This window comes from Magnolia sinica, chromosome 5 (assembly GCF_029962835.1).
Source record: "Magnolia sinica isolate HGM2019 chromosome 5, MsV1, whole genome shotgun sequence".
Taxonomy (NCBI): domain Eukaryota; kingdom Viridiplantae; phylum Streptophyta; class Magnoliopsida; order Magnoliales; family Magnoliaceae; genus Magnolia; species Magnolia sinica.
In genome coordinates, this window is record NC_080577.1 from 9,581,952 (window position 1) to 9,600,426 (window position 18,475).

At 39.0% G+C, this 18,475-nt stretch overlaps 1 protein-coding gene and 2 long non-coding RNA genes across 10 annotated transcripts; 2 read left to right on the top strand and 1 right to left on the bottom strand.

Annotated features, from left to right (window-relative positions):
- Positions 1-310: 310 nt before the first annotated feature.
- On the bottom strand, positions 311-1,300 carry LOC131245387 (uncharacterized). Its single transcript, XM_058244826.1, has one exon. It carries the CDS (start codon positions 1,140-1,142, stop codon positions 645-647), a length of 498 nt encoding a protein of 165 aa, XP_058100809.1. The 5' UTR covers positions 1,143-1,300; the 3' UTR covers positions 311-644.
- A 2,435-nt stretch (positions 1,301-3,735) lies between these two features.
- On the top strand, positions 3,736-7,800 carry LOC131245388 (uncharacterized). Of its 6 annotated transcripts, none has more exons than XR_009170862.1 (5): positions 3,737-3,916; positions 4,731-4,940; positions 5,164-5,244; positions 7,208-7,405; positions 7,717-7,800. It is a non-coding gene; the product is annotated as an uncharacterized LOC131245388 (long non-coding RNA). The 6 variants fall into 6 exon arrangements; XR_009170865.1 differs by having other exon boundaries at positions 3,738-3,916; positions 7,272-7,405; positions 7,717-7,799; XR_009170866.1 differs by lacking the exons at positions 7,208-7,405; positions 7,717-7,800 and adding an exon at positions 4,318-4,444 and having other exon boundaries at positions 3,736-3,916; positions 5,164-5,309.
- A 3,319-nt stretch (positions 7,801-11,119) lies between these two features.
- Positions 11,120-18,018, top strand: LOC131245389 (uncharacterized). 3 transcript variants are annotated; one of them, XR_009170870.1, is made up of 5 exons: positions 11,120-11,491; positions 12,315-12,676; positions 12,831-13,083; positions 15,364-17,846; positions 17,924-18,018. It is a non-coding gene; the product is annotated as an uncharacterized LOC131245389 (long non-coding RNA). The 3 variants fall into 3 exon arrangements; XR_009170869.1 differs by lacking the exons at positions 15,364-17,846; positions 17,924-18,018 and adding exons at positions 13,210-13,258; positions 13,683-13,930 and having other exon boundaries at positions 11,139-11,491; XR_009170868.1 differs by lacking the exons at positions 15,364-17,846; positions 17,924-18,018 and adding an exon at positions 13,210-13,930 and having other exon boundaries at positions 11,140-11,491.
- Positions 18,019-18,475: the final 457 nt, after the last annotated feature.

Below are 18,475 nucleotides of genomic sequence, written 5' to 3' on the forward strand. Positions count from 1 at the left end.
CATGAAACTCTTAGATGTCAATTTTTACTGTGATTCAAAAATTTGATGGGCCATAGCCAAGAGAGATACAAATGAAGGGAGAAAACTGTTTTCCTTTCGACCCATCAAAGTTTTAAATCATGGTAAAAGTTAGGTGTTGCATTGTGTGTGTGTATCCCACCATCAAACTTGGAGCACTAAAAACATGACATATTTTAATGTTCACACGTGCCAAATATACACATGCGCATGTGTAACGGTACCCCACCAACCAAAATCTTTTAGCCGCACATGCCATAATCTATTCATAACATCATTCATGGTGTTGAACAAGCGCGGACTGAACGACTAATCAGCAATGGAATGTTCATAACCTATTAGCATTTACAGCTTGTCATAGGTTACTAGTCACGAGATAAGTTTGCCAAATCCAAAGAGGCCCTGACCTTAGAGCCTCATACATGCACACGTAGGCACACGTGCAAACCTCCTTATCTCTTCTTTTTTCTAATTGCCAAAGTCTCTCTCTCTCTCTCAAAAACAGTTGAAATTCATTGCCCAAAATTCAGTAATAAAAACAGCACAAAATTCAGAATTTTTTTTTGGGTGTGTACACAGAAGAGATCATAATCTAAATATAACTCCGGAGAGTTAGAGACTGGATTTCAGCAGTCCGTTGGGCTTTCATTGATGCTCTCCAAATGCGGCCGCCAAACACCGATGCGGCCCCGCCGACGATCCCTTTGCATGGGTATCTTCTCAGACAAAATTTCTGATAAGTATCGATCGGATATCAGAACCTTTGTCACCCCAATCGAGCTTCCAATACTTTTGTTGCTCTCTGGTTCTCTTCTCTTCTTCTTCTTCTTCCTTGTATTAGATGACGAACGAGTCTTCTCAGGCATCAGGAAATAGATCTTCCCTCTTTCAAGCTCTGCATCAGGCGGTAATATCACGATCCTCCGAACAAGTCCCCCTTCCGACGATGAACACGAGGTGGTTGTCCTTCTCAAGACGTGCTTTGGATTCGCCTTCATGACCTCACTTGCTCGAATCGTCTCGCTGAATTCCTCGACATGCCCGTTAGAGTGAACGATACGGATCACATCGAAAGCCCCACATGGGAGAATGCAAGAGATGCAGCATCTGATGGTGTTCTTCATGGCCTCTCTCCTAGTCTCTCTCTAATTCTATGAGAGAAGGAGAGGAAGAACAAAAGCTTCTTTTTTTCTCTTTATGAGATAGATATTGCTGTTGTTTATACAACTTTCTTTTGCGTGGGAAAGGTGAAATCCATGACTTGAATAATGGCACCTTGTTGTGTACTTGGCTTTTGAATCCATCATGACGGGCCCCACATTCATCTTCTCTACAAATTCAATAACGTGGACAGCTCTGCGGATGACACATGTTAGTTCATCACTGTCATCGCCGTCATCGCCTACAAAGTGTGGACCATGTTCATGAAGGTTTGAGGTGGACCGTCATGCGCTATCAGATATCTGGCGTTGGGTGATTGAATTTGTGGAGTTGGCAAATAGGAGAGAGGATATTCAGGGAAAACGTGGGTGTTTTTTCACTTGACACGTGTCAGTTGATGACCAGCGCCAGGATGGAGTTGCTGTGGGCGGCTAATGAGATGCGGTCGCCAGTTGCGTGGAGCACCGTCTTACACGCAGCCCGTGTAACTTAAAAACTCTGTAGAACCAACCGCTACGTTGGACGGATACCCACCACGTCCATCGGTTTCTACTACTCATGTTAGGATGTGGTTTCAAAGTAAGATAGACACTTCGATTGTGAGCAGTGGGCCTGTGACGCATCCAATCGAAGGGCAGGGTTAGGGTTCAACTAGCTAATAAGTTCCAACATTTCAAGCGACCACAAAATCTGATCCGTCCAAAAGTTTCGCACTACCTTAAAAGAACACATATGTAAAAAATCAGACTAACCCATTTGCCATGTGGACCACACAATAGAAAACAAGGAAAACCATTGATCCCATTCAAATTACACATAGGGCTCACTTCATGAGCGGTTCAGCCATAATTTTTTTCCTGGAGGGACCTAGATTGGGTACAACCTACTTTTATTTTTTTTTAATTTATAAAAATTGCACAAACATCAGTGCCGATCTGCTTACATTCGGGTAGTCCCTATCCTCAAAACTATTAGGGACCGCCCATGCCCACCTTATCAGGAAAGAGTCGGGATCTCAACAGAGAATTCCTGTTATCAGGTCAACAGAGAATTCCTGTTACTCTAATGGTTTGGCGTCCGAAGCTGTTTTTTATTTTTATTATTTTTTAGTGAGTGGTGACGTGGACCAGTGAGAATTTGGGTATCAGGAATTCTCTGTTGACTTGATAAGAGGATCCGGACTCATCAGGAAAAGGGTACCACGAATATATTGAGGGAGCTCTTACGCATCTTGAAAGAGTGCCAATCTAGGACCTATTCCCTACTTTGGAACCCTCCGCTGGTGTGGTAATATCCAGACTATTTTAGAGTGATAAATCTTGGTAGTTTTATGTCTTTTACAAATTTAATGCAATATTTATTTATTTATTTTTGGGATTTTCACGCTAATCTTCTTGAATAATCTGAAACTTAACTAAAGGTCCTTACAAGATATAACATTATGACTGCATAATTATGTGTGGGGCCCACTAGAATGTAGGGCCTATATCCAATCCATCCATGGGGCGTGCACTTTAATGTTCACCTTATATTTCAAAAAATTAGAATGTTATGAAGTACAGACCCACCATGTAAATGCCATAAATAAAGACTAGGGTTGATCCAATCATCAAGTGAGCTAAAAGAATCAATGGTTAAAAAAATGTCTATGGTGGTTTGATTCAGCATGCATTGAAATTGTACGTGTGTTGCATGTATGGTCTATTTGTTGCATGTATGGTCTACAACCGAGTATGCAGGAACTTGACGGAACTTAGAATTATGGCTAAGTTCTAAAGGGAAGAGGGATTGAATAGGACAACTTAAAAATTCTTGCCCGATTAATCTAATTTATCAATTCAAACAATTAAGGCAAATAATACTAATGCTTCCCATCTAAGTGAGTCTAATCATATGTGATATAATAGATGCAACTACTAAGTAACTAATTTATAAAAGATAATGATTTTGTGTATGCTTACAAGTTAATTGTCTACACTACACCAAAATCCTTTACCATAAACGGCTAATGCTTTGGTTCACAAACAATTTTAAGGCGTTCATGATTGCATACGGTTCTACACCGTTTTTAAGTGTTGGCTTAAACCACATTTTCAAAATCCACGGGGGGCGTTTGGCGCGGCGAAATAGGTGGGATTTAGTGGGAGTGGGATTTCCGAATCTTGGGTTAGAAACGGCATCATGTTTGGGCAGACGTCTGTGGTAGGTTTGTAGGGCCACCTCGAGTTTCTCGGCAATGGATTTACAATATCTCACGTTCCTTTGGATTTGGATAACATCCAATCCTATGATCACATGCCATCCAAACAAAATGACACACATCCGATGAGTCCACAAAATCCGTGGCATTCCAGAAAATTCTATGACAAATATCATCGTTACTTTCTCTCTCTCTCAAATGGAGATCCACGTCCGTCCTCCAGTCAGCCAAGAACCACCCAATGAGATGGAAATCTCTCTCTCTCTCTCTCTCTCTCTCTCTCTCAGACGGAGATCTGGCATGGTGTTTTTGTGCGCGATTCACGAAGGAAGAAGTTGCAACCCTAGGGTCCATATCTCTCTCTCTCTCTCTCTCTCTCTCTCTCTCTCTCTCTCTCTCTCCCCTCTGTTTTCCTTTCTATCTATCTGAAACTCTAGAAACCCTATTTCCAATTGAATCCGGTTCCGTCCAAATCTGCCCCTAGTTGCCGAGCCCAGTCTAATTTCGAACGCGCATGTCTTTCCAGCAATCTCTAAGGTAAGCAACCTTCATTTGAGTCAGATCGATCTCAGACCCTTTACATTGTTACACCATTGCCATCATAACACCATGACTCACTGAGTTAACTGATCACTGAGTCAAATTGTTTTCTTTTAAATTTGGAGTTGGGTTCAAAGAGTAAAAGACCCCATTGCTGCCAATGGTAGCAATTTGCATTATAGCTGCACGGTGGACACCAAAACAGAGAGTCACTTTTAGAAAAGGTGAAACACCTTTAGCATTTAGGTGAGGCTGGATGTAGAGGACATTGAAGCTTCTGTCAAAGCTCTTTATCTAGGCATTTTGTAATCAGATGTCCGCATTTTATGTAAATTCCATGCCCGCAATATGCTCGAGTATTTGACTGATACTTTTTTTTTTTTCCTTTCTCTATAAAGTTTATGCTAGAGCAGAGTAGGCACTAGCTCAAATAAATAATGATTTCAATTCGGCTATTGCACATTGAGCACATATGCCATTTTGAGCTGGTTTGATGGAGAAATCAGAGTGAGCACGCATCCTGAGGTGTATTGTGCCTTTTGCAATAATGTGAACAATTTTAGCACAATTGGCTGGTTTTCAAATGGCTACAGATTGTTGTTTTATCCTGCTATCTAATCTAGGCTTTGAGTACTCTTTTGAATTTTTGAGCTATTGATCAAAATGTTAAAGTACTTTTGACTAGGTTCTTCAGGTTTAGAGAAACCCAAGTTAGCTTGCTGCAAGTATTGACTGACTCAATTTGAATTGACTTGATCAAGTGATTTTGTTCATTACAAGTCAATCAAACTTACACCCTTTTTATCTGCAGGAATATTACCCTGTACAAATTTGATACCTGGTCTGTTTTTCATCACTGAATCCCCCGGTGGTTGGTGAGTCTTATTAGTAAACACCTTCTTAACAAGTGCTGGGATTTGGTGTCTAGGCCAAAATGGGTATGACGGACGAGTTCGAAGCTTCTTTGCAAGTACTACGGGGATTTGATACTGACATTTCTTTTGAAGTGAATGAAATCAAGGTGCGGATTTGAACTGCCTTCAGTTCTTTTATTTTTTCTTTTTCTTTTTTGCCTTCGTTTTTTTAGGTCCATCAAGTCATTCTTCTATTTTTGCACTGTACTTCTAGAGCTGCTCATTTATTGATGACAAATATGTGCATCAAATGAAAAGCTTGTGGATGATGTGTAATTCATATGTTGGCAACCTTAAAGCTATGATCATTTTTGAATTTGCTTCATGCAGAGATCTGTAGCTTCCACAAGCAGGAGAACAGCCATCTGATTTTCTCATCTCAAGCAAAGAAGATATTGGTTTCCTCTAATGGTATTGTAGCTTGCCCAGTTTATTTATTTATTTATAATTTATTTTTTATACACACTGTTATTTTCACATAAGTGAGTAAATGTCAGAACATAATTTTCATAGTATCCCGCAGGTAGGAATTGGGTCACTAGTATTGCAGTAGCTAAGTGGAGTCAATGGCATCCTATTTTATGCGAGCAATATTTTCAAAGCTGCTGGTGGGTTTAGTTATCAATATTTTCACCAGTATTGTGCTTTTTTTTTTTTTTTTTTTTTCAGTTGAATGTGGACAGTTGCTGTTTTTACCTTCTTAGCCATCTTTTTGTAGGCTACTAAATTCCATCTGGTCCATCCCAAGCCTGGGTAGAGGGTTGATGTCAGGTTTGTCGATGGGCATTGAACCGTTGCCGAGCAATCATAAAAAAGATCCCAAATAGCTGGGACAAGGCTATGATGATAATGATGACAATATACCATCTAATTGAGTCCAGATTTGCAATAACAGGATTCTCCTATCAAGGAGATTTTCTTGAGATGGCCCATTATGATGATAATGGTGACAATATACCATCTAGAGTACCATAGCATTTTACTCACCACAAATTGAAACCACTTGTTTTGAAATATCTTATCCATTACTCAGTTTGCAACATGCACGACATGGGCAGTCTGTAACTGTTTCGAATCTGATATGTTCAGTTAGTCTACAATTCAATATTGTCAGAATTTGCTGGCCATTGATTGGTGAGGAGACAGTTCCAACTGAACTGATAGTTCTGCATTTTGACACTTCACAGAGGGAGGGAGAGAGTTAAGGATTTCTTCAAACATGTTCAAGTTGCCACTGTTTGTCTTACTACTTTTCACCATGCCATTTGATTCATCAGCTGGTTAAGGATCTCTTCAAACAAGTTCAAGTCGCCACCGTTTGTCTTACTACTTTTCACCATGCCATTTGATTCATCGGCTTGTTTTGAAAGGTTTTTGGGGGTCCATCTGGTATGGATCTGTTCATAAGCTTTGTTTTGTCTTACTTAATGGCTTGTTACTAATTTTCACCATGCCATTTGGTTCATCACAGTTTTTAGTGTTTTCAGAATGCCCTGGGAAAGGAATTATGGTATTTGGCATGATCATCCACGTGTATAATCAAATGCTTATAAAAAACAACAGCACTAACACAGAGGAGTCTTTTTTGCTGCTCTTCTATGGTGATTTGATGGATTCATGGATTTAAATTTGCTTGCATTTGATTCGATGTTTTAAGGATGCAGGGGCCTATAGTGGTCCTTTTGGTAGTCTTGAATTTTGAAGTTTATCACCTTTCAAAAAAAAAAAAGAAAAAAGAAAAAAAAGAACAAGAACGAAAGAAAAGAAAAGAAAAAAACAGAAAAAAGAGAGAAGTTTATAATGTTATTTTGTGGGGTTTATGTGAGGTTTTGTGGGCCTGATCTATGGCATCCCTAATGAAACGTTAAATAGAAGTGATTGACGAGGGAGAGGGAAGTTAACAAAAACAAATGCAGCAACTGAACATTGGGTGATAAACAAATGAAAAAGAAGAAGAAGATTTGAATGCAAACATTACTGCAATAGCTACATCATTTCAGATTATGTTTTGTATTTTAAAGTTACCACTAACAAATAGCACAAACAGACTCTTCCACGTCCATCCTGCAAATCACTTTGGATTATTGCAAAGGTTGGGTTCAATTGCAACCTTTGTGTAGCATAAGCCAGGATGTTATTGCAGTTTCAACAATCTTCATGCTGTAAGAAATGAGTTTCCTTTATATTTGAATTTTGCTGTCTCATTCCATACGTAGATTATTGTTAATCAACCATATGCATATGATCTTAACAAAATTCTAGAACTACCCACACTGAATTTTTTGTGCTTCTTCCATCCAATAGAGTATGCTATCCATTCACATTGATGATTCTATTTATATTATTTTGAGAAATCTGGCATTTTCATTTAAAGGTCATTTGTGTATCAACCGTCACTATCTGCCAAACCAAGTTTTTCTTAAAGATGAGGTATACAGATAAGGTGCCCCACCTAAAAGATGACCATATGCAAGAATTTGGCTGGTCCATCTCACTGCAAAGCTGTCATGAGAAAGAGGAGATCGAATGAAGAGCTGGGTTTTGGGGTTATCTGATGCAATCTGTATATCAGGTTAGTTGGTTGAAACTGTTCGATACTTTTTCCAAAGTGCTGTAGACTCAACACGGCATTCACAGTGACAGAAATATATTGGTCTCATCAGGGCTTTATTTTAGTTCCTGATAGTTTATACCATGTACAAGTTTTCATTTATTCAATTTCTTATGGAGTGCATTGCTGCAAAGTGCACTATTAGGAATTCTCCCTTGCCACCTGTGATATAGTCTTGTTTATCATTTGGGTGTTGTTAGGTGAGATTTCTGGTGAATTTGTCTTGAACTTGCGTACTAAAGTCGATCTGTTCATTTGAAAGACTTGTGCAGGTGCTGTCCTGCTAACGGACATCGTTTTCTGGGGTCTTATAGTTCCATTTCTCTCAATCGAACATTTCAGCTTGAATATGGTGAGCTTTCTGTTCTATTCATTCCTTTGGTTTTTCTAAAAGGTTAAATACTTCATCATAAATTGGTTTGATGTGTACTACACTGAGTTGACATGGTTGATTGTGTGCTCATTTCTGCAAGCACTCGTCACTTTGAAATTTTGAATTAGTCATTCAACGATTTCTCCTGAGCTCCAAAAATTAAGTGCTAAAATCAAGGTGAATTCTGTCCTAAGCATCCCACCCCTGGCTTGGAAGACAGGAAACTATTTGAGAGGACATAATGTTGAGTCGTTGTTGAGATGTTGTTGTAGGCTTTTTCTTGATTAGAAATCATGGAAGATTTTCATTTACAAGTTGCAAGTATCTTTATTTGGGAACATGCGACTCTACTTTGGATGATTGGAAATCACACTGATTAAATACTCCTAACCATTCTATCGGATGATTCTTACAGAAGGGAAAATGAATCTAGCTCAGGATTCGAATGCAAATTTGCACATATGAAGTCCGGGATGGCTGGTTGGGCCATAATGCCTCGAGGCTAGGCCAGACTAAAACAGATAGGGCCACACCTGAGAAACCCAAGCCCAACCTACGGATCAAATTAGTTGGGCCATGACCTGTCCGAAACCAGGTCAGGCTATGCTGCCATTGCCACGCTCACACATGATCTGCTGATTTGAAGTCATTTGGGATGCCAAGAAGTTCTTAATTGGGGAGTGATTTCAAGCATTTGAGATCAATGGCACAGCCACTAACTCGATGTACCATTTGGATCATAGAAAGGTGGGCCACACCTATAAGGAATGCTCACTGGAATGCAGACGGGTAACGCAGTATGATTATCTTTTTGAAAAAAAACGAAAAAGAAAAGAAATTTTTAAGAAGAAGAAACATCAATGGATGATATGACAAATCGGCCCAGAAATTCAGTTCAAGAACAAAAACAAGAATAGACTCGACTCGATCGAATTCGGGTCGACCATTTAAAATTTCGGACCAAGTCGAGTTGGACCCAATCAAGTCCGACTCGACTCGATGCCCACCTCTAGGTTTAACGCGGAAACATCTAGAATCTATTATAGGTTATTCTTCCTGATAGACTAAAGGAAAAGAAATATATATTTGTTTTGAATCTTCTTACTAGATCCTATAAAAGTTGTAAATTGATAAAAAAGAAAATAAAAAGGAAAAAAGAAAAAAAAAGAAAGAAAAAAGGAAAAAGAAAAAAAAGAATAATCTCTAAACCATATGTGTGAGATTACTTGAGAGCTTTGCTAAGCCCACACACGTGTGCAATAAAGTTCATGTACATGCTGCACTTGTGCTAGCATAGCATAATAGGTCCCATAACTAATCCATCCCTCATAATGGCACCACTATATTGATTCCTTAGCTCAAGAATCAGGTTGATCTACTGGTCAGGTGGACCACAGTTTGTAAAATAAATGGACGGCTCCGAAAAACTTTGATGAACTTTTCAAACCCATCCATAGGTATCCAATATTAGGGTTCATATGCCGATTATACCATATTTTTTAGGAGACATGAATGATGTCCAACCAACCTGATGGATGTATTAGATCTAGCACATAGGTTCCATAGGATTATGGTGAATCGGTCGTCATAAGACGATTATTGTATGCACCAAGGAAGGAGGTACACCCATAATGACATAACATCTTCTGAAGTAGGTGTACAATAAATCGAAAAATCTGTAATGTGATCATTGACAGTGGGAGCATCGAGAATATTGTCTCTAAGATCATGATCGAGAAATTACAACTGAAAACGAAGCGTCACCCATCCCAATATATGATCGTTGAATTAAAAAAGTCAATGAGATAAAGGTAATTGAACAGTGCACTATATCTTTTTCAATTGACAAGCATTATAGAGACGAAGTAGTATGCGATGTCGTTGGCATGGAGGCCTGTCACATTCAAATCGGTCAACCATGGCAATATATGCATTTTCATTAAGGATAATCAGAAAATCATACTAGCCCCTATTGATTTAGAAGAGCCACCCGAAACTTTTGAAGTAGATGGCTATTTTCTCTTAACCACATGAGACTTTGTGGATGAATTTAAAGAGACGGGACAAACCTATGCATTAATTGTAAACGGACATCACTAGTAAAAAATGACCAAAGCTGAAGGTCATGGCCCCCCCCCCCCCCCCCCAAGATTCTGGCTATGTACAGAAATCGTGTACGTGGTTCCACTGCATTTTAGGTGTTACTCTTACCTTGGGGCCCACCTTGATGATTTGATAAATATCCAACCTGTCCACCTCTTTTTCCAGCTCATTTCAGGATGTGGTGCCAAAAATTAGGCAAATACAAATGTTAGGTGGACCACGCCATGATAAACAGTGGGGATTGAACGCTTACCATTAAAAACTTCCTAGGGCCCACCGAAATGTATGGTTTCATCTAAGTCATCCATCCATTTTGAAAACTCATTTTAGGGCATGAGCCTAAAAAATTTGCCTGATTGAGGGCTCAAGTGGACCACATTGTAGGAAGCATCGCAGATTAAGTTCCCTACCGTTGAAAAGTTTCTTCAGTGGTGTGGTTCACTTAGGCCTTCAATATGCCTCCCTTTTTGGATCATCTTCTAAAATAATCTGTTAAAAATAATGGACGGCGTGGATAAACTACATCCATCATGATGGACCCCACGGAGCTCCTGATAGGACCGCCTGTCTCAACTCTACCCGCGCCCATCGTAACCTCGGGAACCTCCAGGGTGTTACGCTTACCCTGGGGCCCACCTTAATGATTTTATGTATATCCACGCCGTCCATCCGTTTTTGCATCCCATTTTAGGTTGTGGTCCCAAAAATTATGGAGATCCAAATCTCAAGTAGACCACACCATAGGAAATAGTAGATATTAAGTGCGTACCGTTGATATTTGGTGTGTTTCACTTGGGCCTTCGATTTGCCTTGTGTTTTGGATCCTATCCTAAAAAGAACTTTAAATGAATGGATGGATTGAATAAACTACATACATCATGGTGGGCCCCACGGAGCCCCTGACAGGATCTTCTATCTCTAGCTCCGTCCACGCACAAAAGAGAGCCCGCGATATGGTTTTCATTCTCGCGGGAAGGTTTCCGTCTCTCTCGGCTACCCCATCTTGCCACTTTTTTTATTTTTTTATTTTTTATTTTTATTTTAACACGCACACACACCACCACACACACCGTGGTGGGATTTCACCACCTATGGGTACTCAAACCCTCAACCAGGTGTTGAAACTCCTAGGAGTCTACCCTTAACCATCTTGCCACCTCTTTCTCGCCCCCTCGCCTCTCTCTCTCTCTCTCTCTCTCTCTCTCTACTTTCATTGGAGAGAGTGCGGCTGGGGAAGATGGGTTTTGGACAGGGTCGCGTCAGGTGGTGCGTGATTGGGATTGCCAGAGTTTGGCGTGGCGGCAATGGGTTGTTGGTGCGTGGTCGGATCTAGGACTCGTGGCCGGGGGTTTGTTTGGGCTAGGGTTAGTTGGGTTCGCAGTGGTGGGCCGGAGATGGAGCAGGAAGCTGCTGTGATTTGGGTTGTCGAGGCTGTTGTGGGGTTTGCCAGAACGGGGTTTGCAGTTTGGGGATGGGAATCGAAAATTGGACAGGGGATGGGGTAGGGGTTTGGGGTTTAGACAGGGGTTTGCAGATCCTTCCGTTCACAGATCTCTGGTTGCTAGAAACAGGTGATCTCCATCTCCGATCTTTCTTTTCAGCTCTGTTTCCTTCATATCTCTTCTTTTTCTTGAAAAAATCGGTTCTTTTGAGCTTAGTCTTGAAATTTCTGATTTCTATTTCGCTTACTGACAGTAGAGTTACTAGAAGTTGACTCGTCTGAGTTGGTTCAGTTATTGTCGAGAAGGAACCCACATGCCCTTCAGAATGAGATATGCCATGTGATTAGTTGGTCTCGCCTGAAACTAAATGAGTTGTAATGGTTTCGGTCCCCAAGCAAGTATAATTTTGAAACTTAGTTTTAAGACCTTGATCCTGTTTGACATGCTGGTACCATGATGTTATTGTTAGTTATAGGTCCTACAGGTTTTTGTCAAAACAACCTTTATATACTAGGATGTGGTTAAAGCATATCCTATGAGTATCCCGTACTAGTATCAGTTTTCATATCACGTCAGTATTGGATGCTTACTGTTACTGGAGCAAGTTTCTGTCAAACCAATTTGAGGAAATACCTTGCCGGTGAGTCATTTTAAAACCAAGGGACTTCCGAGAGTATTTCGTTTATGGTTAGGAATATGATGCCAAACTTGTCATTAGGTGTATATTTTTGCTCATGATTGTGAATTCTTCGGATCTTCTTCAATTTGGAGATTTTCAACAGGAACTGAATCCATGCATACTAATTTGAAGGTTTCACTGGTGGTGTTTTTTAGTTCTCTCTGTTTTATTAAGTTTGTTGCTGGTGGTGAAAAAAAGGGAAAAAAGAAATAAAGGAAAAAAGGTGCCACTTTGCACAATTTAATTCTGCTTGGAATTTGGTGCCTTTTTCAGATACATGGGAAGGATGCTTGAATAGTCTATTATACTTCATTAAGGAGGAGATGAAAGGGGCTGATAGTTGGGGTTTCCATAGGGGTGATTATTGGTGCACTTCTGGCTTTATTTGCTCTGTTTTGTATAAGTTTTCATAAGAGGCACACACAAATAGGGAGTAGCAGTTCATGGAGGGCTTCAACCCTCCCCATGCGTGCCTATGGTGCTGATTCCTCTACAGTTTTGTTGGACTCAACCATTAGTCAGGAGTCACCGAAACCATCTGAAGGGAATGGCATATCCTTATGGCTAGAAGGACCTAAGAGGAAGAATGTAGTCTCGGTGTCGACATTGCACTAAAACCATGTTTGAGAGAAAAGGTGCTTTTTTCTTTCTAAATCAATAGAGGCATCACTACATATTTAGAGAAAGCAACCTATAAGATCCGAAGAAGAAAATGATCCCATGTTTTAAGGAAACTCAATCATGACATTACCTGATTAATGATATTTGATAACTACAACATGATTTCAGGTCGCCATCTACTACATTGGCCGACTAAAGAAGAATGGACTGATATTTGACTCTAATATTGGCTAAAGGCCTTTTAAAGTTGTCTAGGTAATGTTATAGTTCACCTAATCTATAATGCAAAGCAAATCTTTTTCTTTCTTTATTTGTTTCTTCTTCTTCTTCTTCTTTCTTTTATGTGGTTTAGTTCGTGCAGTCTGGGGACCGAGCTTACACGAGATGACCGTCGGAAGCTTTATTCGTGTTTTGGTTCATTGTAAGCTTTTCAAGTGACCTTTTTCTGCATTTTTTGCCTTGGAATTTCTCAACTAAGTTCCTGCTATAGCCGATAGATAGTGTGTTCATGGCTGTAGCAAATAGATGGTGTGTTTGTGCTTCATAGGTATCCATATGGTCATGAGGAACTTGTTGTTTGTGAGGACATTGATCAGGTAAGTTTCTGTGGAAATTGCATGAAAATATTGTGAGAAAGCACCATTGATTTTCTCATGTGTGGTTTAAGGTCGCAGACATAAACAGAGAACAATGGAATCACTCTACATGGAACCTGCTTATCTGGATTCTCGTCATCTAAATCATTCATAAAATTGTACTTTGAAGGATTTTGTTTCATATTTGTCATTGATGACGCTTCTCTTTGTTTCTCTATCTATCTATCTATCTATAAATGTGAGGTTTTAAAGGACAGTGTATTAAACTTGATTCAATTCAGCTCTTGATGTTCTTGTTTAAGGAAATGATTTTGTAACTTAGCACATTTGTTTTAATTCTTCACACCTTTAATATGTTTAATAGTCATTGAGTGGATGCTCCTAAATGTAGAAAAGAATTAATCAAAGCTTGTTTTTTCTCTAGCTAGAAACATGATGATAGAAAAAGAAGAACAACAAAGAATGCCATATGTTGTCTTTTGCTTTATCATTACAAGTCCAATGTGATTACATGAGACCTGATTTAGCGATGGTTGAGGAAGGAATGATGAGGGAGAAGAAAATTGATGAATTTGGGATTTAGTGATGGTTAAGGAATGATGAGGGAGAAGGCAATGTCATACTTGTGAGAGATCCTGACCATTCACCAGGTGACCTGAGAATGAGGCATATTTTTTCTCTAGCTAGAAACATGATGATAGAAAAAGAAGAACAACAAAGAATGCCATATGTTGTCTTTTGCTTTATCATTACAAGTCCAATGTGATTACATGAGACCTGATTTAGCGATGGTTGAGGAAGGAATGATGAGGGAGAAGAAAATTGATGAATTTGGGATTTAGTGATGGTTAAGGAATGATGAGGGAGAAGGCAATGTCATACTTGTGAGAGATCCTGACCATTCACCAGGTGACCTGAGAATGAGGCATATTTTGTCATTTTGTTGACATCATTTTAATGTTGAACATTGACCATGGTCAGTTCCTTTTAACCATCCATTTTACCTGATAGCGAGCTATAACCCACTGAAAAATAAAAGGAAAGATAACATGCAAATTTTCATACATGGGATGCTTCTTTTATGTTATCTACCTTTGTTAGTACTTGTACATTGAGTTTTCTTTGAGTCTTGGAACATATGTTATACAATGCAAGTTTTTAATTTCTAAATTTCTGTATCTATATATTTTATGTATCTTTCTTGTAATGCGAAAGCAAGGCCTATTTTTCTTTCGATGCTTAATTTTAGACCGAATCTATATTTAGAAAAATCAACTCTAACAGTAGCACGTGGCCATAAACATCTTGCCCGCAGACAGACATGTTTGGATATTCTTTACAAAAAAATGAAAAATCAGGCAATTTCCCTCTTTATGTGGGCCACAAAGGAGACGATGGTTATAAGTTTTTTTTAGCCATTCATTCATTTTGATATGTTGTGGCCCACCTAAGCCATGAAATTACCATTTTTCTGTAGAAGATCAAAAAAGTTTTATTACCTAATATGAAGGTTAGATCTTGTGTGTCGAGTTATGTATAAATTTAGCAAACCTCGTCTATTGCATCTAATTTAACTCTTCTATGTTCACAAAGAGAAAATTTTGAAAAAGAAAAAGAAAATTGTAAGTGAAAGTTTTCATTAGTGGAAATGACAGTTTTCTGTAGTTTTTATTATTCTTTTTTCTTTTTAATGGAAGATGGGGATGCATCTAGATGGGACCCCACTATTTGGATTGTGCATACAAGTGTTACTGTCTTTTGGCAAATCATACAGATTCAACCTGTGATATTGTTAGGGTAGTGTTGTAACATGATTATACTATACTTAGTGGCCAATCCCTGGCATTTTTATCTTGAGATTTGGAATTTTGGATATTGAGGATCTGCTCAACCTGATCCTCGCCGTACTCATTACTTGAGCTTGTACTCAGGTAATGCAGTTACCAACTCATCACATATTCGGAGTTGATAAACCAAATGATCATGAATAGAACCTGCCTGTTAATATCTAGGTCAATTTCTTCTTGACATGAATTTAATTTAGGTCCTCTCTGCAATTAAATAACTTAGCTAAATTTCTTCTTGTTATTTCCATTCTTATGTAGTTTGGTTCTTCTTTCAGGATGCCGGGATCAAGGTTTGCTTTCTGAGGAAACATATTTCCGTTTATGCCACTACGCATGTGTTTTAGTATGTCTTCTTTTGGTAGCATTAGTTTGATTGGTTATCTTGGGGGCATATGTTAATGAATGAACTTTACTTTCCTTCTCCAGACAACTTGCTATTGTAGTTGTTGTTCCATATGGTGTTGGATCCTTAAATTCGGTAAGCATGATAAATTTTAAAATTACATTGTTGGTGCTTCTAAGCATCACCTGTAGGAACATGAAACTTTTATTTGCATTTCTAAGTATCACTTCTTCTCAATTTTCTTATTTATCGGGGAAAACCTCTACTCAGTATTTGCCTTCTTCAACATGGAAGAATAGGCAGTCAAATGTTGCAACTGGTGACCATGCCCTACCAGCTGCAGTTGCAAAGCTTCTGGATGGCCTTTCCATTGCAACTGGTGACCATGCCCCCTTTTTTTTTTTTTTTTTAATGATGATGATGATGATCGTCATCATCATCCCAGCTATTTGGGATCAACTTTACAAAATCGTGTTCACTTGTTAATCCTAATGCTTTATCCTTGGCAAAAGAACAAGCCTTCATAAGCCTTCTTTCATCCTTTAAGTCTTTTTTTTTTTTTTCTAAACTGAAGACATGGATGAAAATTTTTCTACGTTGGTAAATCTGCATGCATGAATATTTCTAAGAAGAATAGGAATAACACTACATAATGCATATTTTTCTTAGATACAAACAAACCTTCCTAAGTTTGGTCCTGGGCCCAAAAAACAGGGCAATCAATGACTCAAGTGGGCCGCACAAGTAGAAACAGTTGGGAGAGTATGCTTACCCTTGATTTTTGTTGCACCCACCCATGGTGTGCCATCATCTGGGGAAGATGTTTCATATCAATGGATTAGATGGCATATACACAACATGGTGGGCATCCACTCATTTTTTCTTGATGGTATGGCCCATCTAGGAGATGGATTGACATGATTTTTTGGTGGTTGACCAAACGAGGAAGGGCGTGTCTGATCCATGTCCTCAGGTCAAGATTTTAAACCATGACATTAACCTTGTGCAGAATCAAAGATTTGGGAGTTGATTTTGTGATCAAATGATCCACATGGTGAAGTGCTTCTTGAAATACTTGATGTTGTGATATGTCAGGGTGTCAAACTGTCAATCCTCTGAGCTAGTCTAGACACTGTCCACTTTAGACATCACCAATTGATGTTGTGATATGTCAGGATGTCAAACTGCAAAATTGGTGTTCCTTCATTGCGAGACAAATTCAACCATTTGGCAGTCCTTCAGTCTCTTTGAAACATATTGGATTATGCCGAGGACGGGATGATCTTTTTAAGGTTGGGATGATGGCATTTTTATGGTTCTCTGTTAAGTTTGGCAAAGTGGCCGATGTAATAGTTATGAGAATGCTATAGTTTATTCATGTTGATTCACAAACGCGAGGTATACTGTTCTCGAGGGATTAGTCTTTCAATGTTAGTGAATTCAATAACCTGCTTGTGAAAAGCCATTGCCATGCATTGAAACATTTCTCCATGAAGGTTTTCCAAGAAGCACTTGACCCCCTTTTGATGCATCTAATTACATTCTTGGAATCTCCTTCTATCTGGAAACACTTTTGTAAAAGCAACAATGGAAGCTTTAGTCTATTCTTTGCATTTATGCATTTCGTTCATGCATCCGAAGATCTGTCTTGATTCATTTTCTTGATGGGTCTCTAGCATACATGTCCAACTAATTCTTAATGTAGGTAAAGAACAGTTGGTTTGTTCGAGGAGGCTTGACACCTTTGTGCATCGATGCTGTTCTGGTGAGCTTCGTGCTTATTTGGTATTGATCCTTGTAATAGTCTCTGACGTCCCAAACAATGCTGAATATCTTTCTTATGAAATGTACCATTTTTCTAATGTTATGTTGGTTAGGGATATGAAATGATAAGAGGATGCAAAATAGGTAGAACTTCTAACCTACAGAGGGTTTCATGCATTTCTTGTTGATAGACTGGGACTATGTGGAAGTTTTTGGTCTGGTTCTAGTCTCCTGACTGAAGCTACTGGCTCTGGACTGGTACTTCTCTTGAATTTTGATGCCCACTAATGTTTTTCATGTGTAAAGTTAGGAAAATTACAGTCGAGCACCTATATTTGTGTAATTACAGTTATACACCTATATTTATACTCACCCGGATTGATCACCCACTTCCAATTTCTTGAATTGAAGCAGTGCAGAATTAAATGAAGTTCAACCAAGCATGGTGTATGTTCCCCTCCCCTCAGCTGCATGGGTATATCAGAAGCATTTTTTTTCCTTATTGCAGACTTGCAGTTGTGCTAGGTGGTGTTGGTTTTAGGAAACTGCATCAAAGGAGATGAAAAGATGCTACTCGATGAATACCTGCTAAACAAGAGTTTAGATTTTCTGTCATTGGTTTGTCCATATAACTGTAAGAAACTTTCAATTCAAGCTTATGTTTGGATTAGCATGACTAACGATTTGATACATTTGGATGTAAACATGAAGATGAAAAACGAAGAAAGTTGCTAGATTGGGAGAAGCGCTTCAACATCATCTTAGGGATCACTCGAGGCCTTATTATCTTCACCAAGATTCAAGGTTGATACTTCGCTACTGTAATATAATTTCTACAAATAGCTTTAGATCAAGATCTAAATTAATGACAGTTTTTGTTTTATTTGTTATATTTGATTTTTTCAAGTTTATTGATTTGATTTGATCTTTTCTCTCAACTCATCATTGATTTTTTTATAGACTAAATCCTAATCTTATTTCAGGTAATGTATACTCGATGGTTTTGAAACACCGACGGCTTTTAACTGTCGGCGAACAACGCCGACTGTCGGTTTCCCGACGGCCTTTCTGACGGCTAAAGACCGTTGGGGAACGTCATTGCCGACGGTAATTAGCCATCAGCAACATTACCTTTTCTTTCTAGATATTGAAAGTCATCGCTTTAGTTAAGCCTAGGGCCAGCAACAGTCTGGGTTTGGGCAGTCAGGCTAAGCCCAGGCTCAGCCCAAGACTTGAGACTCAAAGCCCTACCTCAAGCCCATC

Excerpts from the sequence above, each read along its gene's own strand:
- LOC131245387 (XM_058244826.1), bottom strand. The coding sequence starts at position 1,142 with ATGAAGAACACCATCAGATGCTGCATCTCTTGCATTCTCCCATGTGGG.